The 24,820-nt window shown below is 46.0% G+C and overlaps 1 protein-coding gene across 1 annotated transcript in view; it reads left to right on the top strand.

The window, feature by feature from the left end:
* Positions 1–19,073: 19,073 nt before the first annotated feature.
* LOC132899519 (guanine nucleotide-binding protein subunit alpha-11-like) overlaps positions 19,074–24,820 on the top strand; it is a 30,262-nt gene continuing 24,515 nt past the window's right edge. The window contains exons 1-3 of the mRNA XM_060941480.1: positions 19,074–19,448; positions 22,136–22,291; positions 24,306–24,490. Of these exons, the coding sequence (XP_060797463.1) occupies positions 22,141–22,291; positions 24,306–24,490 (336 nt within the window). The 5' untranslated portion in view covers positions 19,074–19,448; positions 22,136–22,140. The remainder of the gene's footprint in view (positions 19,449–22,135; positions 22,292–24,305; positions 24,491–24,820) is intronic.

The following is a 24,820-nucleotide window of genomic DNA, read 5'->3' as shown; positions in this document are numbered from 1 at the left end:
CCTCTTTTTTACATTAACATCTGTGCTTTTTCAAAACATCTTTTTTTACACATTTTAAACATCTGTGCTTTTTTAAAACATCTTTTTTTTTTACACATTTTAAACATCTGTGCTTTAAAAAAAAAAAAAACATCTTGTTTTACACATTTTAAACATCTCATAGCATCATTAGCTAGTACCTCTTGGCAGACAACACACTGTGGCAGTGGAGCATCTTCAGATCCAGTCCATGAAAATACAAACTTTAAATAATCGTGGTCAGACTTCCTTCTTTTTTTGCTTGGCCCAGACTCTGTCTCCTCACTCACTGTAGCTTTAGGTACTAAAAATCGATCCATTTTGTCTCTGGCAAAGGCTAGCTGAAGTTCGCTAAATGTCCGCAATAGTAACTTATTCTGGTTTATTTTTCCTCATGTTGCGCCCCCCCTGAAGAATTCTGGCGCCCCCTAGGGGAGGCACGCCCCACACTTTGAAAAGCCCTGGGCTAGGTCTTAAGCTGCATGCGCTGTACTACAATTGTACAAAAATTGTACAAAAAAATAACAGAGGTTAATGTTACGGTTTGGGTTACCATTTGTGCCTTTTCTTACAGGTTCATTCGTGTGAAATCAAACTAAACCCAAACACATTCCCCTTGCTCATTGAAACGCATATGACTTTGTCACAGAATCAGATTTCATGGAATCAGAAATGCCAAAAATGTAGCCAACACTAGATATGGCTGGTTGCATCTGGGCTATTTTTGGCACAGATCCCAAATGCTGTAAAACCCTTAAATGTATCTGCTTACTCATAGCCCATTTTGTATCAATCTGCATGTTGGTACAGCTGCCTCACAGGTCCAGGGTCTGCGGTTCGATCCAGAGCTTGAGTTACTGTCTGTGTGGAGTTGCATATGTTCTCTACATGTTCACGTGGGTTTCCGCTGGATTCTGTGGTTTTCTCCCACCTCCAAAAATATGACGGTAGGTGGACTTGTGGGTCTAAATTGTCCCTTGGTGTGAATGTAAGGGAGGTGCCTTGCATGGGACTCTAGGTCCCATTCGCACCTACCCCTTTTGGACCTTCCTTTTTTGTTTTTTTTTCTCCTATGGTTTTGTTTGATTTGTGTATTTTGTAAATTTGTAGTTTTGCTGTTTGACGGCAAATAAAGCTGTTAAAAAATGTGTGCGCACGCATTGTGCCCTACAATAGACTGAAATCCCATCTAGAGTCTATTTCCACCTCATGCAGTGTTCTCCCCAGGATTAAAATAAAGCCCTAACTTTTGCGTAGCCTGTAGGGTGGAGAGTACAAGAGGGGGGGTTTCCTCCCTCTCGTTGGGGATGAGGGGGGTCTAGGGTGCCTCCCTTGGAAAAGAAAAAAAAAAGAAAAAGGGAGCCCATTTGGTGACATCTTGTGACTTTTAGGAGCATTTTATGGTGGTACTGACACTGTCACTTTTTACTGTTAACATGGTTGCAAAGGTTGCTACAACAAGTGGAGGTCTGTGATGCTGTGATTTGCAGCATGGGGTTCATATGAGCAATAAATAAAGTCATTATCTGACAACAATGTCTCATCTCATCTCATTATCTCTAGCCGCTTTATCCTGTTCTACAGGGTCGCAGGCAAGCTAGAGCCTATCCCAGCTGACTACGGGCGAGAGGCAGGGTACACCCTGGACAAGTCGCCAGGTCATCACAGGGCTGACACATAGACACAGACAACCATTCACACTCACATTCACACCTACGGTCAATTTAGAGTCACCAGTTAACCTAACCTGCATGTCTTTGGACTGTGGGGGAAACCGGAGCACCCGGAGGAAACCCACGCGGACACGGGGAGAACATGCAAACTCCACACAGAAAGGCCCTCGCCGGCCACGGGGCTCGAACCCAGACCTTCTTGCTGTGAGGCGACAGCGCTAACCACTACACCACCGTGCCGCCCTGACAACAATGTATTATATAATAATGCTGTTTTATTACCTGAACCACTGCCAGAACACCGCTAACCAAAAGTTTAAATGAGTTCTGTTGCAGTTATAAAAAAAATAATAATACCCCCTGCAGACTGCATTTACTGCACAAATGCCCCTACTTCATACTTCAAACACTAATGCCGCTTTTCCACTACCAACGCGGCTGAGCCGTGCCGTGCTGAGTTGGGCTGAGTCGAGCTGAGTGGGGCTGTTGGAGTTGCATTTCGACTACAACCGCGCTGAACCGTGCTGGCTGGAAGTGGGTGGACACATTGGGTGGAGTTAGCGAAAGTGGGTGGACGTCACGTGATGTCGTTAGGCGGCGCAAACAGTGACATCAGTGAGCTTTTAAGCGGTAGTCTCACAACCCGGAGAGTAAACAATAAACATGGAGGACATGGAGTCGTTAGTGTTGCTGGTCTTGGTGCTGTGGCTTGTTGTCACCGACAACGCCAACAGATACTGGCAAGAGCGTATAGATGAGGCGAGGCGCATAAGGCTTCTGAAATTCTCGTAATTCGTAATTATTCTTCTTCCGGGTTTACGGTGTTTACAGATCCCAGCGTGCTCGCGGGGCGTGTGTGGGCATGTGAGGACACTCCTCCTCACCAATCAGTGCACAGGGGAGTGTCTGCTCACGCCCCCAGCCTCACTCGGCTCGGTTTGGCTCGCTTCAGCCCCACTCCAAAACCGTGCGAGTTTTGGGGGCTGAGCAGGGCTGAAGCGAGCTGAGTCGTGCTGTTCTTAGATAGTCGAAACGCGAGCTGTGTCGGGCTGAAGTGAGCTGAAAAAGGGTAGTGGAAAAGGGCCATAAAAGCAACTAAGCATAAACAATAGAGCAGTAATACTGCTGCTAGTACATGTAATTAATGTATTAATTAATAATGTAATTATTGTACTATCCACTATTAGATAAAATTAAAATAAAATCTTACAATATTGTTTGAAAGTCTAGTGCAAGATATTGTTTTGTTTTTTGTTACAAAAAAATCATCAAGGCCCATCCCTTCGCGAGCAAAGATGAACACAGTGCCTTGCAGCACTTCTGTCTTCACAAAACTTTTTGGAGTCGTTGACACATTGTGATGTGCCACGAAAAATCACAGAGTGCCATGCAGTATGTTTTTTTTGCAAGGACCTCCAAGTCAGTGCAATTGACACGAAATTAACGTAGGTCATGCTTGATTACGTCTTTGAAGCAAAGTCATCAGCGGCCAACAGGACGAGGAGCATCTGGCAGCTCACTGTAGAGGACATCTTTGGGCAATTGGCCGTCCTCCATATGGACAGTATGACCAATCCATCGTAAGCAGTGTGTGCGGATGATTGAATAAAGATCCGTACTTCCAGTCTCCTCCAGGACATAATTCTATCGCACCACAAGTAGCCTAAGAGGGATCTGAGGCAGCGGAAATGGAACGTATTAAGGTGGTGTTCTTGCCTTCTATACGTGACCCGAGATTCACAGCCATAGAGAAGAGTACTCAGCATGCAGGCCTCGTAGACTCAAATCTTCAGCTTGGTAGAGTTGTCCCACACACGGGCACAGAGGGGTCCAAAGGTAGTGGATGCTTTTCCCAGGCGTGTGTCCAGTTCTGCATCGAGTGAGTTCATTGTTGTCATAATGGAGCCCACATAACAGAATTTCTCTATGCTAGCAAGGACTGATCCATTAATGGTAATTGATGGTGGTTCAGAGGCTTGTTGGCCAAAGACAGCAGTCTTGCCCAGGCTGATTTTCAGGCCAAATTCAGTGTAGACAGATGCAAACGCATCACACAACGCTTGTAGCTCTGGCTGGGAGTGAGCCATCAAAGCAACATCATCTGCATAGAGCAGTTCGCTAATCATAACTCTTCTGATTTTGGTCTTAGCCCGGAGCCGTGAGAGATTGAAAAGTTTTCCAAAGCTCCTTGAGTAATGCCTGAAGCCTCTGGAAAGGCACGACACAGAAGAGCAGAGAAGAAAATGCTAAACAGGACCGGAGTGAGTACACAGCCCTGTTTTATGCCATAGTGAATCAGAAACTCTTCCGACCGTGAGCTGTCGAACTGGACAGTGGCCTGCATGTTGTCGTGAAACTGGATGATGATGGACAGTAACGTATAGTGGCATGCAAAAGTTTGAGCACCCTTACTGAAAATGTCTGTTACTGTGAATAGTTAAGTGAGCAGAAGATGAACTGATCACCAAAAGGCATAAAGGTAAAGACGACACATTTCAGCGTTTTTTGCCAGATTTGTGTATTAATTTTGTTTTGTATAATTGGAGAGTGAAAAAAGAAAAGGAACACCATGCGAAAGTTTGGGCACCCCAATACATTTGAGTTCTCAGGTAACTTTTACCAAGGTTCCAGACTTTAATTAGCTTATTGAGCTGTGGCTTGTTCAAATTCTTCATTAGGAAAGGGCAGATGATGCAGATTTCAAAGCTGTATAAATTCTCTGACTCCTCAAACTTGTCCCTAAAATCAACAGCCATGGGCTCCTCTAAGCAACTCCCAAGCATTCTGAATAATAAAATAACTGATGCTCACAAAGCAGGAGAAGGCTACAAGAACATAGCAAAGTGTTTTCAGGTAGCTGTTTCCTCAGATTGCAATGTTATTAAGAAATGGCAGTTAACAGAAACAGTGGAGATCAAGATGAGGTCTGGAAGATCAAGAAAACTTTCTGAAAGAACTGCTCGTTGGATTGCTAGAAAGGCAAATAAAACCCCCTGTTTGACTGCAAAAGACCTTCAGAAAGATTTAGCAGACCCTGGAGTGGTGGTGCACTGTTCTACTATGCAGCGACACCTGAACAAATATGACCTTCACGGAAAAGTCATCAGAAGAAAACTGTTCCTGCGTCCTAGCCACAAAATTCAGCGTCTGAAGTTTGCAAATGAACATCTAAATAAGCCTGATGCATATTGGAAACAAGTCCTGTGGACTGATGAAATCAAAATAGAACTTTTTGGCCACAATGTGCAAAGGTATGTTTGGAGAAAAAAGGGTGCCAAATTCCAGGAAAAGAACACCTCTCCAACTCTGAAGCATGGGTGTGGATCGATCATGCTTTGGGGTTGTGTTGCAGCCAGTAGCATAGGGCACATTTTATTGGTCGAGGGAAGCATGGATTCGAATAAATACCAGCAAATTCTGGAAGCAAACATCACACCATCTGTAAAAAAGTTGAAGTTAAAAAGAGGATGGGTCCTACAATAAGACAATGATCCAAAACACACCTCAAAATCTACAATGGAACACCTCAAGAGGCACAAGCTGAAGGTTTTGCCCTGACCCTCACAGTCCCCTGACCTAAACATCATTGAAAATCTGTGGATAGATCTCAAAAGAGCAGTGCATGCAAGACAGCCCAAGAAACTTGTAGAACTGGAAGCCTTTTGCAAGGACGAATGTGTGAAAATCCCCCAGGTAAGAACTGAAAGATTATTAGCTGGCTACAAAAGTGTTTACAAGCTGTAATACTTGACAAAGGGGGTGTTACTAGGTACTAACCATGCAGGGTGCTCAAACTTTTGCTTCGGGACCTTTTCCTTTTTTGTCATTTTGAAAATGTAAAAGACAAAAATAAAAAAAATTGTTTTTGCTTAAAATATAAAGGGAATGAGTCATCTTTAACTTTATGCCTTTTGGAGATCATTTCATCTTCAACTTGCTTAACTGTTCACAGTAACAGCAATTTTGACCAGGGGTGCCCAAACTTTTGCATACCACTGTATCTCATGCGTTATATGGTCCAGGGTTAGTGTCTGTGATGGGAGTACATAATGCCAGGATCAGACTATGAATTCAGCCCAGTTTTGTTGTCATAGCAACAAATTCGTGTCAAAATCAGGCTGAATTTGTATAGTCTGAGTCCAGCATCAGGCCTGAATATGAACATCAGGAATGATGAAAAGTCCTTGTAGTGAAACATAATTGAAGATCAGTGATGTGGCATCTAGGACACCCCACAACACCCCGATGAAAAGTCTAGCATGTCAGAATTTTTTGTATTTTCTTGCATAGTTTGACAACTGGGGGCGGCACGGTGGTGTAGTGGTTAGCGCTGTCGCCTCACAGCAAGAAGGTCCAGGTTCGAGCCCCGTGGCCGGTGAGGGCCTTTCTGTGTGGAGTTTGCATGTTCTCCCCGTGTCCGCGTGGGTTTCCTCCGGGTGCTCCGGTTTCCCCCACAGTCCAAAGACATGCAGGTTAGGTTAACTGGTGACTCTAAATTGACCGTAGGTGTGAATGTGAGTGTGAATGGTTGTCTGTGTCTATGTGTCAGCCCTGTGATGACCTGGCGACTTGTCCAGGGTGTACCCCGCCTTTCGCCCGTAGTCAGCTGGGATAGGCTCCAGCTTGCCTGCAACCCTGTAGAACAGGATAAAGCGGCTAGAGATAATGAGACGAGATGAGTTTGACAACTCCTACAATGTATTCCTTGATAGCCATGACAATTTCTTGACTTTCTTCCCTGACGACACGCAAGGATGTGAACAATGATTGGTCAGGGTCAAACTTGTTTCCAGTGTTTCCAATCTCCTGACCTGGCAAGAATTTATGGCACTATATTTGCCTAATCTGACATGGTGACCATCGTGAAAGACAAAAATACTGTGTAATCTGATCCCGGCATAATTCATACTATATTAATGAAATCAAACAAAATCACTCTTAAAGTTACCCAAAACAAGTTCTACTTTTCCTTATCACTGCGTTGGTACCATCATGGGTACCTGTTGTGTATCTTTAGTGTGCATCTTTTTGCCTGGGAAAGCTGTTGTGGTTTAAACCTTTAAAGGTATTCTGGTGTGGTGATTAAGATTGAACTCTCTCTATATATATTTGGCATGTCACTGCAGTGACATGGCCACCCTGACACCTTTTTCTTCTAGCCATCAAAGTTATAGGGAACATTCCAGTAGTGGTTTCCCATTGCCTTCCGCTGGATTATTATAGAGGTTTTCTCCTCTCAACCATTCACACCTATGGGCAATTTAGAATAGCCAGTTAACCTAACCGCATGTCTTTGGACTGTGGGGGAAACCAGAGCACCTAGAGGAAACCTACACAGCCATGGGAAGAGCATGCAAACTCAACACAGAAAGGCCCCCATTGGCTATGAGGTTTGAACCCAGAACCTTCTTGCTTTGAGGCAACAGTGCCAACCACTGTACCACCGTGCCGCCCTAAGACTGAACTGTGTACCTTAAATTATATTTAAAAGTACAGTCTATTCATGGTTGTTTTTTTTCAGAGTAAAAGTTGCATAATCATGATTAGAATTTTCATTTTCTATGCTGTGGTGTGATGGGGCAGCTGGATGAATGCAGCTGATGCCAACAGACTCAATAAGCTTATCAGGAGAGCTGGGTCTGTCCTTGGGGTGGAACTGGAGTCGTTGGTGGAGGTGTCAGAGAGGAGGATGCTGAGGAAACTTCTCAGTATTATGGACAATCCCTTCCACCCCCTGCATGACACAGTGGTGTCACAACAGAGCACCTTCACTGGGAGACTGAGGCCACCGAGGAGCACCACAGAACACCACAGGAGGTCTTTTCTACCAGTGGCCATCAAACTGTATAACACCTCCCCCTTCTGCAAGATGGATAGCTGATCAATCATGACAATACCAATATCATGTGCAATATTCTGAGTGGTCATGTACAATAATGTTTTTTCAGAACACCATCCATCCATCCATTTTCTGTAACCGCTTATCCTGTACAGGATCACAGGCAAGCTGGAGCCTATCCCAGCTGACTATGGGCGAGAGGCGGGGTACACCCAGAAAAGTCACCAGGTCATCACAGGGCTAATATATAGAGAAAACAATCATTCACACTCAACTTAGAGCCATCAATTAGCCTAACCTGCATGACTTTGGACTGTAGGGGAAACCGGAGCACCCAGAGGAAACCCACGCAGACACGGGGAGAACATGCAAACTCCACACAGAAAGGCCCGCGCCGGCCACTGGGCTCGAACCCAGGACCTTCTTGCTGTGAGGCAACAGTGCTAACCACTATGCCACTGTGCCACCTTTTTTCAGAACACCATGTGCAATATTTTTTCCCAACATATGTGCAATATTTACTTTCACCATTAGGTTAGTCTCTTACATAACATCTTATTTCTACTATTAGAATGCTAACCATCGAGGCACTGGTCAGAGGACTAGCCCCCCCCCACTGTAACCCTACGTAGCTGTATGGGTGAGAGGCCAAGGGCTATGGAAACGGAGATCGGTGCCGCACCCATGCACCTCAAAGAGCTGGTTAGTAGAAGAAGAAGAGGAAGAAGAAGAAGAAGAAGAAGAAACCTTTATTTGTCACATGCACACTTCAAGCACAGTGAAATTCATCCTCTGCATTTAACCCATCTGAAGCAGTGAACACACGCACACACCCAGAGCAGTGGGCAGCCACACTACAGCGCCTGGGGAGCAGTCAGGGGTTAGGTACCTTGCTCAAGGGCACTTCAGCCCAAGGCCGCCTCATGTTAACCTAACTACATGTCTTTGGACTGTGGGGGAAACCGGAGCACCCGGAGGAAACCCACACAGACACGAGGAGAATATGCAAACTTAAGTACTGGGACAGGAGACTGCCTGGGAAAACCAGATCCTGGTATGGAAGGGACTTTGACTTTTTTTTTATTCCACTTATAGTAACTTACAGTATTTCTATGGTTTCTATTGTATTTCTATTGTTGCTCTATTAGGCACTGTTTTTTCGGCATTTATTTCTTGCACGGTTCTTATATCCCTCCAGCTTGTACTGTTGCATTTTAACTTATGCTGTTTTGTTATCGAGTGACTTCTGGCACAAGAATTTCCCTTGGGATTAATAAATATTTAGCTGATCTTATCTTATTTTTTAAAAATGTTCCCTTGATGGTACCACATCAGCAAGAAGAGTGAAAACGTTTTGGCACCTACGGTATATTTCTGAGAGGGGGGAAGCCATGGCCTAATGGTTAGAGAAGCATCTTTGGGACCAAAAGGTTGCTGGTTCGATTCCCTGGACCAGCAGGAATGGCTGAAGTGCCCTTGAGCAAGGTACTTAACCCCCAACTGCTCCTCAGACTGCTCTGGGTACGTTGTACATCGCTCTGGATAAGAGTGTCTGTTCAATGTAATGTAATGAGAGGGTAATTTGTTCAAATTGTGAATTTTTCAGCCAAACTAAATTTCCATCCATCCATCCATCCATTATCTGTAGCTGCTTATCCTGTTCTACAGGGTTGCAGGCCAGCTGGAGCCTATCCCAGCTGACCATGGGCGAGAGGCAGGGTACACCCTGGACAAGTCGCCGGGTTATCGCAGGGCTGACACATAGACACAGACAACCATTCACACTCACATTCACACCTACGGTCAATTTAGAGCCACCAGTTAACCTAACCTGCATGTCTTTGGACTGTGGGGGAAACTGGAGCACCCGGAGGAAACCCACGCAGACACGTCGAGAACACGCAAACTCCACACAGAAAGGCCCTCGCCGGCCACTGGGCTCGAATCCAGGACCTTCTTGCTGTGAGGTGACAGTGCTAACCACGACACCACCGTGCTGCCCCAAACTAAACTTCCATCCATCCAATATCTGTAGCTGCTTATCCAGTTCTACAGGGTTGCAGGCAAGCTGGAGCCTATCCCAGCTGACTATGGGCGAGAGGCGGGGTACACCCTGGACAAGTCGCCAGGTTATCGCAGACCTGACACATAGACACAAACAACCATTCACACTCACATTCACACCTACGGTCAATTTAGAGCCACCAGTTAACCTAACTGCATGTCTTTGGATTGTAAGGGAAACCGGAGCACCCGGAGGAAACCCATGCGGACACGGGGAGAACATGCAATCTCCACACAGAAAGGCCCTCGCCGGCCACTGGGCTCGAACCCGGACCTTCTTGCTGTGAGGCGACGGTGCTAACCATGACACCACCGTGCCGCCCCAAACTAAACTTCCATCCATCCAATATCTGTAGCTGCTTGTCCTGTTCTACCGGGTTGCAGGCAAGCTGGAGCCTATCCCAGCTGACTATGGGCGAGAGGCGGGGTACACCCTGGACAAATCGCCAGGTTATCGCAGACCTGACACATAGACACAAACAACCATTCACACTCATGGTCAATTTAGAGTCACCAGTTAACCTAACTGCATGTCTTTGGATTGTAAGGGAAACCGGAGCACCCGGAGGAAACCCACGCAGACACGTCGAGAACACGCAAACTCCACACAGAAAGGCCCTCGCCGGCCACTGGGCTCGAACCCGGACCTTCTTGCTGTGAGGCGACAGCGCTAACCACTACACCACCGCGCCGCCCCAAACTAAACTTCCATCCATCCAATATCTGTAGCTGCTTATCCAGTTCTACAGGGTTGCAGGCAAGCTGGAACCTATCCCAGCTGACTATGGGTGAGAGGCAGGGTACACCCTGGACTAGTCGCCAGGTTATCGCAGACCTGACACATAGACACAAACAACCATTCACACTCATGGTCAATTTAGAGCCACCAGTTAACCTAACTGCATGTCTTTGGATTGTAAGGGAAACCGGAGCACCCGGAGGAAACCCACGCAGACACGTCGAGAACACGCAAACTCCACACAGAAAGGCCCTCGCCGGCCACTGGGCTCGAACCCGGACCTTCTTGCTGTGAGGCGACAGCGCTAACCACTACACCACCGCGCCGCCCCAAACTAAACTTCCATCCATCCAATATCTGTAGCTGCTTATCCAGTTCTACAGGGTTGCAGGCAAGCTGGAACCTATCCCAGCTGACTATGGGTGAGAGGCGGGGTACACACTGGACAAGTCGCCAGGTTATCGCAGACCTGACACATAGACACAAACAACCATTCACACTCACGGTCAATTTAGAGTCACCAGTTAACCTAACTGCATGTCTTTGGATTGTAAGGGAAACTGGAGCACCTGGAGGAAACCCACGCAGACACGTCGAGAACATGCAAACTCCACACAGAAAGGTCCCCGTCGGCCACTGGGCTTGAACCCAGGACCTTCTTGCTCTGAGGCGACAGTGCTAACCACTACACCACCGTGCCGCCCCAAACTAAACTTCCATCCATCCAATATCTGTAGCTGCTTATCCTGTTCTACAGGGTCGCAGGCAAGCTGGAGCCTATCCCAGCTGACTATGGGCGAGAGGCAGGGTACACCCTGGACAAGTCGCCAGGTTATCGCAGACCTGACACATAGATACAAACAACCATTCACACTCACGGTCAATTTAGAGTCACCAGTTAACCTAACTGCATGTCTTTGGATTGTAAGGGAAACCGGAGCACCCGGAGGAAACCCACGCGGACACGGGGAGAACATGCAAACTCCACACGGAAAGGCCCTCGCCGGCCACTGGGCTCAAACCCGGACCTTCTTGCTGTGAGGCGACAGCGCTAACCACTACACCACCGTGCCGCCCCAAACTAAACTTCCATCCATCCAATATCTGTAGCTGCTTATCCAGTTCTACAGGGTCGCAGGCAAGCTGGAGCCTATCCCAGCTGACTATGGGCGAGAGGCGGGGTACACCCTGGACAAGTCACCAGGTTATCGCAGACCTGACATATAGACACAGACAACCATTTACACTCACGGTCAATTTAGAGTCACCAGTTAACCTAACTGCATGTCTTTGGATTGTAAGGGAAACCGGAGCACCCGGAGGAAACCCACGCAGACACGTCGAGTCTCTTACATAACATCTTATTTCTACTATTAGAATGCTAACCATCGAGGCACTGGTCAGAGGACTAGCCCCCCCCCCGTAACCCTACGTAGCTGTATGGGTGAGAGGCCAAGGGCTATGGAAACGGAGATCGGTGCCGCACCCATGCACCTCAAAGAGCTGGTTAGTAGAAGAAGAAGAAGAAGAAGCAGAAGAAACCTTTATTTGTCACATGCACACTTCAAGCACAGTGAAATTCATCCTCTGCATTTAACCCATCTGAAGCAGTGAACACACGCACACACCCAGAGCAGTGGGCAGCCACACTACAACGCCTGGGGAGCAGTCAGGGGTTAGGTACCTTGCTCAAGGGCACTTCAGCCCAAGGCCGCCTCACGTTAACCTAACTACATGTCTTTGGACTGTGGGGGAAACCGGAGCACCCGGAGGAAACCCACACAGACACGAGGAGAATATGCAAACTTAAGTACTGGGACAGGAGACTGCCTGGGAAAACCAGATCCTGGTATGGAAGGGACTTTGACTTTTTTTTGATTCCACTTATAGTAACTTACAGTATTTCTACACTGTAAAAAAAATCCGTTGTTTTTACGGAAAAACACTGGCAGCTGTGGTTGCCAGAATAATCCTGTTAAAAATACAGTGAAATGTAAACAACATTACAGAATAACTTGTACATTTCACTGGGATTCCATGTACAGTTAATGATAACTAAATGTAAATTTTACAGGTATTCAATGTACAATAATACATAACTGTTAATTTTATGGATATTCATTGTACAATAAACAATGATTCAAAATGGTTACAAGCAATGATCTACTAGACAGATATTTTTTGGGGGGCTTTTTTCACCTTTATTGGATAGGACAGTGTAGAGACAGGAAATAAGCTGGAGAGAGATCGGGAAATGACCTTGGGTTGGAATCGAACCCGGGTCCCCAGATTCATGGTATGGCACCTTAGTCAACTGAGCCATGATGGTGGCCATTTTTTTATTTTTTTAACAGGGTAATGATGTAATTTTAACTATCACATTCTGTTTTAGTATTACAGTTTGTCTGTGTTTAAACTACAACAATTTGTAAATTCTACAAAAAATATGATCAATTCAGCATATTCTTACTGTTAAATTAACAGTGGTATTTGGTTAGGAGTTTTACAGTATATTGATGTAAATTACACACTGCTTCATTGTTTTTGTATTTACAGTTTTTTTATGTCATGATTTTACATAAATTCACTGTTAATTCTACGGACATTTTTTACAGTGTATGGTTTCTATTGTATTTCTATTGTTGCTCTATTAGGCACTGTTTTTTCGGCATTTATTTCTTGCACGGTTCTTATATCCCTCCAGCTTGTACTGTTGCATTTTAACTTATGCTGTTTTGTTATCGAGTGACTTCTGGCACAAGAATTTCCCTCGGGATTAATACATTTTTAGCTGATCTTATCTTATTTTTTAAAAATGTTCCCTTGATGGTACCACATCAGCAAGAACAGTGAAAAAGTTTTGGCACCTACGGTATATTTCTGAGAGGGGGGAAGCCATGGCCTAATGGTTAGAGAAGCATCTTTGGGACCAAAAGGTTGCTGGTTCGATTCCCTGGAGCAGCAGGAATGGCTGAAGTGCCCTTGAGCAAGGTACTTAACCCCCAACTGCTCCCCCAACTGCTCCTCAGACTGCTCTGGGTACGTTGTACATCGCTCTGGATAAGAGTGTCTGTTCAATGTAATGTAATGTAATGTAATGAGAGGGTAATTTGTTCAAATTGTGAATTTTTCAGCCAAACTAAATTTCCATCCATCCATCCATTATCTGTAGCTGCTTATCCTGTTCTACAGGGTTGCAGGCCAGCTGGAGCCTATCCCAGCTGACCATGGGCGAGAGGCAGGGTACACCCTGGACAAGTCGCCAGGTTATCGCAGGGCTGACACATAGACACAAACAACCATTCACACTCACATTCACACCTACGGTCAATTTAGAGCCACCAGTTAACCTAACCTGCATGTCTTTGGACTGTGGGGGAAACTGGAGCACCCGGAGGAAACCCACGCAGACACGTCGAGAACACGCAAACTCCACACAGAAAGGCCCTCGCCGGCCACTGGGCTCGAATCCAGGACCTTCTTGCTGTGAGGTGACAGTGCTAACCACGACACCACCGTGCTGCCCCAAACTAAACTTCCATCCATCCAATATCTGTAGCTGCTTATCCAGTTCTACAGGGTTGCAGGCAAGCTGGAGCCTATCCCAGCTGACTATGGGCGAGAGGCGGGGTACACCCTGGACAAGTCGCCAGGTTATCGCAGACCTGACACATAGACACAAACAACCATTCACACTCACATTCACACCTACGGTCAATTTAGAGCCACCAGTTAACCTAACTGCATGTCTTTGGATTGTAAGGGAAACCGGAGCACCCGGAGGAAACCCATGCGGACACGGGGAGAACATGCAATCTCCACACAGAAAGGCCCTCGCCGGCCACTGGGCTCGAACCCGGACCTTCTTGCTGTGAGGCGACGGTGCTAACCATGACACCACCGTGCCGCCCCAAACTAAACTTCCATCCATCCAATATCTGTAGCTGCTTGTCCTGTTCTACCGGGTTGCAGGCAAGCTGGAGCCTATCCCAGCTGACTATGGGCGAGAGGCGGGGTACACCCTGGACAAATCGCCAGGTTATCGCAGACCTGACACATAGACACAAACAACCATTCACACTCATGGTCAATTTAGAGTCACCAGTTAACCTAACTGCATGTCTTTGGATTGTAAGGGAAACCGGAGCACCCGGAGGAAACCCACGCAGACACGTCGAGAACACGCAAACTCCACACAGAAAGGCCCTCGCCGGCCACTGGGCTCGAACCCGGACCTTCTTGCTGTGAGGCGACAGCGCTAACCACTACACCACCGCGCCGCCCCAAACTAAACTTCCATCCATCCAATATCTGTAGCTGCTTATCCAGTTCTACAGGGTTGCAGGCAAGCTGGAACCTATCCCAGCTGACTATGGGTGAGAGGCAGGGTACACCCTGGACTAGTCGCCAGGTTATCGCAGACCTGACACATAGACACAAACAACCATTCACACTCATGGTCAATTTAGAGCCACCAGTTAACCTAACTGCATGTCTTTGGATTGTAAGGGAAACCGGAGCACCCGGAGGAAACCCACGCAGACACGTCGAGAACACGCAAACTCCACACAGAAAGGCCCTCGCCGGCCACTGGGCTCGAACCCGGACCTTCTTGCTGTGAGGCGACAGCGCTAACCACTACACCACCGCGCCGCCCCAAACTAAACTTCCATCCATCCAATATCTGTAGCTGCTTATCCAGTTCTACAGGGTTGCAGGCAAGCTGGAACCTATCCCAGCTGACTATGGGTGAGAGGCGGGGTACACACTGGACAAGTCGCCAGGTTATCGCAGACCTGACACATAGACACAAACAACCATTCACACTCACGGTCAATTTAGAGTCACCAGTTAACCTAACTGCATGTCTTTGGATTGTAAGGGAAACTGGAGCACCTGGAGGAAACCCACGCAGACACGTCGAGAACATGCAAACTCCACACAGAAAGGTCCCCGTCGGCCACTGGGCTTGAACCCAGGACCTTCTTGCTCTGAGGCGACAGTGCTAACCACTACACCACCGTGCCGCCCCAAACTAAACTTCCATCCATCCAATATCTGTAGCTGCTTATCCTGTTCTACAGGGTCGCAGGCAAGCTGGAGCCTATCCCAGCTGACTATGGGCGAGAGGCAGGGTACACCCTGGACAAGTCGCCAGGTTATCGCAGACCTGACACATAGATACAAACAACCATTCACACTCACGGTCAATTTAGAGTCACCAGTTAACCTAACTGCATGTCTTTGGATTGTAAGGGAAACCGGAGCACCCGGAGGAAACCCACGCGGACACGGGGAGAACATGCAAACTCCACACGGAAAGGCCCTCGCCGGCCACTGGGCTCAAACCCGGACCTTCTTGCTGTGAGGCGACAGCGCTAACCACTACACCACCGTGCCGCCCCAAACTAAACTTCCATCCATCCAATATCTGTAGCTGCTTATCCAGTTCTACAGGGTCGCAGGCAAGCTGGAGCCTATCCCAGCTGACTATGGGCGAGAGGCGGGGTACACCCTGGACAAGTCACCAGGTTATCGCAGACCTGACATATAGACACAGACAACCATTTACACTCACGGTCAATTTAGAGTCACCAGTTAACCTAACTGCATGTCTTTGGATTGTAAGGGAAACCGGAGCACCCGGAGGAAACCCACGCAGACACGTCGAGTCTCTTACATAACATCTTATTTCTACTATTAGAATGCTAACCATCGAGGCACTGGTCAGAGGACTAGCCCCCCCCCCGTAACCCTACGTAGCTGTATGGGTGAGAGGCCAAGGGCTATGGAAACGGAGATCGGTGCCGCACCCATGCACCTCAAAGAGCTGGTTAGTAGAAGAAGAAGAAGAAGAAGCAGAAGAAACCTTTATTTGTCACATGCACACTTCAAGCACAGTGAAATTCATCCTCTGCATTTAACCCATCTGAAGCAGTGAACACACGCACACACCCAGAGCAGTGGGCAGCCACACTACAACGCCTGGGGAGCAGTCAGGGGTTAGGTACCTTGCTCAAGGGCACTTCAGCCCAAGGCCGCCTCACGTTAACCTAACTACATGTCTTTGGACTGTGGGGGAAACCGGAGCACCCGGAGGAAACCCACACAGACACGAGGAGAATATGCAAACTTAAGTACTGGGACAGGAGACTGCCTGGGAAAACCAGATCCTGGTATGGAAGGGACTTTGACTTTTTTTTGATTCCACTTATAGTAACTTACAGTATTTCTACACTGTAAAAAAAATCCGTTGTTTTTACGGAAAAACACTGGCAGCTGTGGTTGCCAGAATAATCCTGTTAAAAATACAGTGAAATGTAAACAACATTACAGAATAACTTGTACATTTCACTGGGATTCCATGTACAGTTAATGATAACTAAATGTAAATTTTACAGGTATTCAATGTACAATAATACATAACTGTTAATTTTATGGATATTCATTGTACAATAAACAATGATTCAAAATGGTTACAAGCAATGATCTACTAGACAGATATTTTTTGGGGGGCTTTTTTCACCTTTATTGGATAGGACAGTGTAGAGACAGGAAATAAGCTGGAGAGAGATCGGGAAATGACCTTGGGTTGGAATCGAACCCGGGTCCCCAGATTCATGGTATGGCACCTTAGTCAACTGAGCCATGATGGTGGCCATTTTTTTATTTTTTTAACAGGGTAATGATGTAATTTTAACTATCACATTCTGTTTTAGTATTACAGTTTGTCTGTGTTTAAACTACAACAATTTGTAAATTCTACAAAAAATATGATCAATTCAGCATATTCTTACTGTTAAATTAACAGTGGTATTTGGTTAGGAGTTTTACAGTATATTGATGTAAATTACACACTGCTTCATTGTTTTTGTATTTACAGTTTTTTTATGTCATGATTTTACATAAATTCACTGTTAATTCTACGGACATTTTTTACAGTGTATGGTTTCTATTGTATTTCTATTGTTGCTCTATTAGGCACTGTTTTTTCGGCATTTATTTCTTGCACGGTTCTTATATCCCTCCAGCTTGTACTGTTGCATTTTAACTTATGCTGTTTTGTTATCGAGTGACTTCTGGCACAAGAATTTCCCTCGGGATTAATACATTTTTAGCTGATCTTATCTTATTTTTTAAAAATGTTCCCTTGATGGTACCACATCAGCAAGAACAGTGAAAAAGTTTTGGCACCTACGGTATATTTCTGAGAGGGGGGAAGCCATGGCCTAATGGTTAGAGAAGCATCTTTGGGACCAAAAGGTTGCTGGTTCGATTCCCTGGAGCAGCAGGAATGGCTGAAGTGCCCTTGAGCAAGGTACTTAACCCCCAACTGCTCCCCCAACTGCTCCTCAGACTGCTCTGGGTACGTTGTACATCGCTCTGGATAAGAGTGTCTGTTCAATGTAATGTAATGTAATGTAATGAGAGGGTAATTTGTTCAAATTGTGAATTTTTCAGCCAAACTAAATTTCCATCCATCCATCCATTATCTGTAGCTGCTTATCCTGTTCTACAGGGTTGCAGGCCAGCTGGAGCCTATCCCAGCTGACCATGGGCGAGAGGCAGGGTACACCCTGGACAAGTCGCCAGGTTATCGCAGGGCTGACACATAGACACAAACAACCATTCACACTCACATTCACACCTACGGTCAATTTAGAGCCACCAGTTAACCTAACCTGCATGTCTTTGAACTGTGGGGGAAACTGGAGCACCCGGAGGAAACCCACGCAGACACGTCGAGAACACGCAAACTCCACACAGAAAGGCCCTCGCCGGCCACTGGGCTCGAATCCAGGACCTTCTTGCTGTGAGGCGACAGTGTTAACCATGACACCACCATGCTGCCCCAAACTAAACTTCCATCCATCCAATATCTGTAGCTGCTTATCCAGTTCTACAGGGTTGCAGGCAAGCTGGAGCCTATCCCAGCTGACTATGGGCGAGAGGCGGGGTACACCCTGGACAAGTCGCCAGGTTATCGCAGACCTGACACATAGACACAAACAACCATTCACACTCACATTCACACCTATGGTCAATTTAGAGCCACCAGTTAACCTAACTGCATGTCTTTGGATTGTAAGGGAAACCGGAGCACCCGGAGGAAACCCATGCGGACACGGGGAGAACATGCAATCTCCACACAGAAAGGCCCTCGCCGGCCACTGGGCTCGAACCCAGACCTTCTTGCTGTGAGGCGATGGTGCTAACCATGACACCACCGTGCCACCCCAAACTAAACTTCCATCCATCCAATAACTGTAGCTGCTTGTCCTGTTCTACAGGGTTGCAGGCAAGCTGGAACCTATCCCAGCTGACTATGGGTGAGAGGCGGGGTACACCCTGGACAAGTCGCCAGGTTATCGCAGACCTGACACATAGACACAAACAACCATTCACACTCACGGTCAATTTAGAGTCACCAGTTAACCTAACTGCATGTCTTTGGACTGTGGGGGAAACCGGAGCACCCGGAGGAAACCCACGCAGACACGTCGAGAACATGCAAACTCCACACGGAAAGGCCCTCGCCGGCCACTGGGCTCGAACCCAGGACCTTCTTGCTAACCACTAGACCACCATGCCACCCTTAACTAAGCTTTTTATCCTAAAAAGTTGCACTTTCGGCTTCCAGTCCTGGAAATGCTGTGGAAGATGTAAAAGTCGGCTTCCTGCAGGTGCACCTGTGGCTCACAGCACCATCAGCGGAGGAAGGCGGAGGACTGAGTACAGCTGAGAGTAAATATCCGGGCACATGCATGTTCTCTCTGACTCGTCGGGGTTAACAGTGAGTGAAACTCACTCGCTCACTCTGTCTGACTCACTCCCTCGAGTCGAGTCGCATTCCTGTGATCCGCACCGGGAGCAGCCGCTCGCATACCTGTCATATTCTGCAGCAAAACCGCACTTCCGTGACTCGTGCTGGTCGGGTGACCGAAAATAATGCGACAGAACCCGGCTGATATCGACGTTTTTGGACTTTTCGATGAAGACAAAAAGTTTTTCTTAGACTCCAGCTCCAGTTCACCTGAGAGAGAGATGGATCGTGTTTCCCCCCGACACTCACAGACCGTGTAAACTCCCGGAACAGGTGTGACAGCGAATGCAGGTGAGTGATTTTGTTACATTTGTCTGATGCTGTACCAGGTCAATACTTCGTGAGTTCGCTATTCCAGCAACTATAACTCATATTTACAATTTGAACCCTCGTGTTTGTAGACTATTTCCTTCCTTGTTGGGGAAAGTCCACCATCTACAGTATAACCGTGTCTCAGAACAGAAGCTCCTCTTTTACACCATCAAAATGGCACCCAGCAGGATCACAGCGCGTTTACACACTCACTATCAACAAGATCCAAAACCATTGATGCAAATCGAACCTGGAAAAAAATCACTGTCCACTTCCCACACATGCCATATCTACTCGAGTTTGGCCTCGAGCAAAATTCTCTAGTGTTGAATAAACACCTCCAATCCTCAGATAACACCTAGTGTTCAAGTGGAAAGTGAAGAGAGTTTACTACAACGAGAAAACTGATCAATAAACACTCTGAACATGCAGGTGCTTTCAATAATCAGGCAGCCCAGAGCATTTTTTAACATAGATACTGAGAGGGGCGGCACGGTGGTGTAGTGGTTAGCGCTGTCGCCTCACAGCAAGAAGGTCCTGGGTTCGAGCCCCGTGGCCGGCGAGGGCCTTTCTGTGTGGAGTTTGCATGTTCTCCCCGTGTCCGCGTGGGTTTCCTCCGGGTGCTCCGGTTTCCCCCACAGTCCAAAGACATGCAGGTTAGGTTAACTGGTGACTCTAAATTGACCGTAGGTGTGAATGTGAGTGTGAATGGTTGTCTGTGTCTATGTGTCAGCCCTGTGATGACCTGGCGACTTGTCCAGGGTGTACCCCGCCTCTCGCCCGTAGTCAGCTGGGATAGGCTCCAGCTTGCCTGCGACCCTGTAGAACAGGATAAAGCGGCTACAGATAATGAGATGAGTTACTGGGAGACCAAATGGTCTCCCAGTGGCAAGATTTGGTCTCCTAGTCAATGCCAAACCAGCTTCACTGGGAGACCAAATTTTAAACCAAGTTATGTCTTATCATTTGGTTCAATCAGTTGCAATTAATTAACCAAGTACCATGTAAGTATACATTTAACAAGGAAAACGAAGATCTGTGTTATAAGATATACACACAAGATCATGTTGGTTAAGAAAAACAAAACTAAAATTTGGTTACTGAGATGGCTGATGTCAGAATCCGATGTCATTACTGTGTAACTTTGAGTGTCTTTGACGTAACATTTGTGCTCTTGATAGCTGTGTAGTCACTGTAGTGTGTTTGTCTGTATGGTGATTGGTGAACCATTTTGCATCACAGAATATGCCGCAGCAGTGCAGCCGCATGGACTCTGGGGCCTGTGATTGTATTGCCCAGACCAGTTGGTCTCCTAGTGGAAAATCCTTAAAAAATGCTCTGAGGCAGCCTCTTGATCAACTTTTTGAAAAAAAAAAAGCTGCATAAATGAGAATAACACAACGATTCGCCGATGATTAGTCAACTAAATATGATCATATTACCCATCAAGATCGTGAAGAGAAACTGAAAATATTTGATCAGCAGCACACAGTGTGATCGGCTTTTGGAAACAGCAGTCACAATTAAGCATATATACAATACGAATAGGGCCAGCACGGTGGTGTAGTGGTTAGCGCTGTCGCCTCACAGCAAGAAGGTCCGGGTTCGAGGGCCTTTCTGTGTGGAGTTTACATGTTCTCCCCGTGTCCGCGTGGGTTTCCTCCGGGTGCTCCGGTTTCCCCCACAGTCCAAAGACATGCAGGTTAGGTTAACTGGTGGCTCTAAATTGACCGTAGGTGTGAATGTGAGTGTGAATGGTTGTCTGTGTCTATGTGTCAGCCCTGTGATGACCTGGCGACTTGTCCAGGGTGTACCCCACCTCTCGCCCATAGTCAGCTGGGATAGGCTCCAGCTTGCCTGCGACCCTGTAGAACAGGATAAGCAGCTACAGATGATGGATGGATGGACAATACAAATAGCCAAACCTCTGGAAACAGGCCTGTTTAACAAAATCAGCTCATTTTACACAATGATTACTTTAAAAAGATTATGAAATGGGCGGCACGGTGGTGTAGTCGTTAGCGCTGTCGCCTCACAGCAAGAAGGTCCTGGGTTCGAGCCCAGCAGCCGGCCAGGGCTTTTCTGTGTGGAGTTTGCATGTTCTCTCCGTGTCCACATGGGTTTCCTTCAAGTGCTTTGGTTTCCCCCACAGTCCAAAGACATGCAGGTTAGGCTAACTGGTGACTCTAAATTGACCGTAGGTGTGAATGTGAGTGTGAATGGTTATGTGTCAGTCCTGCGATAACCTGGCAGCTTGTCCAGGGTGTACCCCGCCTCTCGCCCATAGTCAGCTGGGATAGGCTCCAGCTTGCCTGTGACCCTGTAGAACAGGATTCCAGATCATGGATGGATGGATGGATTCTGAAATGTATCTGGACACAATCAAGTAATGAAAACCTTTAAAATCTTGAGTTGATATTTTTCCAGTTAATCCATCTAAAATTTGCTATTCTGCAGCTATTACGAATGATCCAATAACGATAGTGAAAATGTTAGGAAAGATATGTAGTTATAGGTGCAAGAATGTAAGTCTGGACCCAGTGTCAGACACTCGGAGTTCAAGGAGTTCATTCAACATTGTAGGTTTTCAGTCCTAGCTCAAAACTGGAGACATGCAATGAAATGTGGCGGCAAATTTTACATTGCAACTGATGTATGTGTTTTAGGGAAGATGGGGGGCTGCTGGAGATGGTGCTACCAAACCTGCACCTGTTGTCTGAGTGAGGAGGAACGGAAATCGATTGCTATAGACAAGGAAATCCGGAGAATTCTCGCTGAACAGAAGAAGAGAGAGCGCAGAGAAATAAAAGTGCTCCTATTGGGTAAGGAGAAGTCCACTGCTAATTATTCATTTCACATGTCGCTGACAGATGACAGCTGGAGCTGAGGAACTGGTATGAAAGTTAGGTCTTTTGATACTAAATTTGCCACTCATAATGTAGAGTTAGTGTCTGAAATTGTGACATTCTGAAGCAAAATATCTCATTCACATAGCAGTTTTCTTCATTCACTGGAGGTGACTGACTCACTCACGCGGCAAATAATTATTATTCTGCTTTTAACATTTAGACGAGTAATAAAATGATTTCAGTCGCAATCACTCAATGTAAGTTCACAAGAAACCGGAAGTGTAGTTATCACAGAATTTGTAAGTATGAGGCAACGCAGAGAGTATCCTTAGCATGATAAACATCCAGTTCTCATAAACTGATAAGATCAGTGCATAGCATGAACGAGTAGATGAAAATAAGAAGCCAGTCCTCTGTTTTTGTAAGTAGGCTGATGGTGTCATCATTATGCCATGACGCTTTGCCTTATTTGATATGATAGAAGTTGCTCACTCAGGTCATTAGCAAATATTTGCTCATTGAAAAACAGTGATTAAAATGAGGGCAGCCTTGGCAGATGCGATTCCTCAAAACATACACGAGCCATGTGTTTGTGCGTATCACTAAGGATTATTACAAGAGCAGTAGATTATTAACATAAAATGTAGTGAGATATAAACAAATGCTTATGTATCTAGGGAAGGGGGGTGCATTTGATTTTTCAGCACCCTGAATTCTTGGTGTAAGTCTGCCCTACATGTAACACACCCTGTGACAGGCTTTTTCAGTTTGTCTGCTTGTGATTAAGACACTTCAACTGTTCAGCTGCCTCATTCTTAACAGGATCGTTAACATTCCACTGTGTGCAGTGTGTGGGCCTGCTATGAAGTCACATGAGTGCCATAAAGAAGAATAAGAAAGTAAATACAAATAAAAGAATAAGAAAATAAATGCTTTTCTTTATCGCTTTCGCTATTTCCTATTTTTTTTCCTTTGTATACCGTCATGGATACTATAGTGCTCCTGAACAGACAGTCACTTCTGTATATATATATATATATATATATATATATATATCTCATCTCATCGTCTGTAGCCGCTTTATCCTGTTCTACAGGGTCGCAGGCAAGCTGGAGCCTATCCCAGCTGACTATGGGCGAAAGGCGGGGTACACCCTGGACAAGTCGCCAGGTCATCACAGGGCTGACACATAGACACAGACAACCATTCACACCTACGGTCAATTTAGAGTCACCAGTTAACCTAACCTGCATGTCTTTGGACTGTGGGGGAAACCGGAGCACCCGGAGGAAACCCACGCGGACACGGGGAGAACATGCAAACTCCGCACAGAAAGGCCCTCGCCGGCCACGGGGCTCGAACCCGGACCTTCTTGCTGTGAGGCGACAGTGCTAACCACTACACCACCGTGCCGCCCATATACACACGCCAAAGATTGATTCAGGATGCTCGTTTGGAGCCACAGTGTCTTCCCTACAATCAGTAAATCCTCAAATGAGTCTCCGTTATGAAATTACACTGAAAAAAATGTCACTGGTTTATACATGAATGAATTGAGTTGCGTTTGCACAGTTTTTTTCATACAGCCAGCATGACTTGATAGAGAATAAAAAAGAGGCTCCAAGGCTGTGACACTATCCACTATGCGAAGCAGTCATTTTTGTGACACTTCAAGGAAAAGGTTCAAAGAAAAACAGTAGAGAATAGCGAAAGCATTAAAAAAAAGCATTTGTTTTCTTATTATTTTACTTTTATTTCTGCATTTATTTTTTATTTTTCTTTATTTTCTTATCCTTTTACATATAGATTCTTCTTTATGACACTCCTTTGACTCTATAGCTTGCAGTCAGCTAAGGGAAATAAGCGTCACTCTTTTTCTCTTTTTTTAATTCATGGATACCTTTCACACCTGACACCTGTGTTTTCTATACACGGCTTCTTGGTATCTACATTTATTCTTGCTCATTTTACTGCTGTTCATTGGTAGGCACGGGAGAGAGTGGGAAAACTACGTTTATCAAGCAGATGAGGATCATCCATGGGAAGGGATTCTCTGAGGATGACAGACGCGCCTTCACCAAACTGGTTTTTCAGAACATCTTCACAGCAATTAAGGCGATGACAGTGGCCATGTCAGCTCTCAGGATTCCCTACACCAACCAACAGAATGAGGTTAGAAGATCAGGCCTTTCAACCTAAGCCTGAATTCCTGCCCATTGTAGATAAAAATAATTTGAATAAGATTTAGTGGTCAGTTTGGTCTGACTTGCTAGGTAATCATGAATGTTGTTACGACATCATAACACAATAATGAAACATGGAGTACAGGTTGTTAATAATAATAATAATAATAATAATAATAATAAATAATCTAACTCACAGTCTACAATATGCAAATTAACAAACAAGTCTGGGTCAGCTTCAAGTTTTATGCAGATTGTTTAATAAACCAAAATGTATTTTTGAATTTACTCAAACGATAAATAAATTGCTGGAATTCCC

This window comes from Neoarius graeffei, chromosome 15 (assembly GCF_027579695.1).
Source record: "Neoarius graeffei isolate fNeoGra1 chromosome 15, fNeoGra1.pri, whole genome shotgun sequence".
In the NCBI taxonomy this organism is placed as follows: domain Eukaryota; kingdom Metazoa; phylum Chordata; class Actinopteri; order Siluriformes; family Ariidae; genus Neoarius; species Neoarius graeffei.
This window is presented reverse-complemented; position numbering and strand designations above follow the sequence as displayed.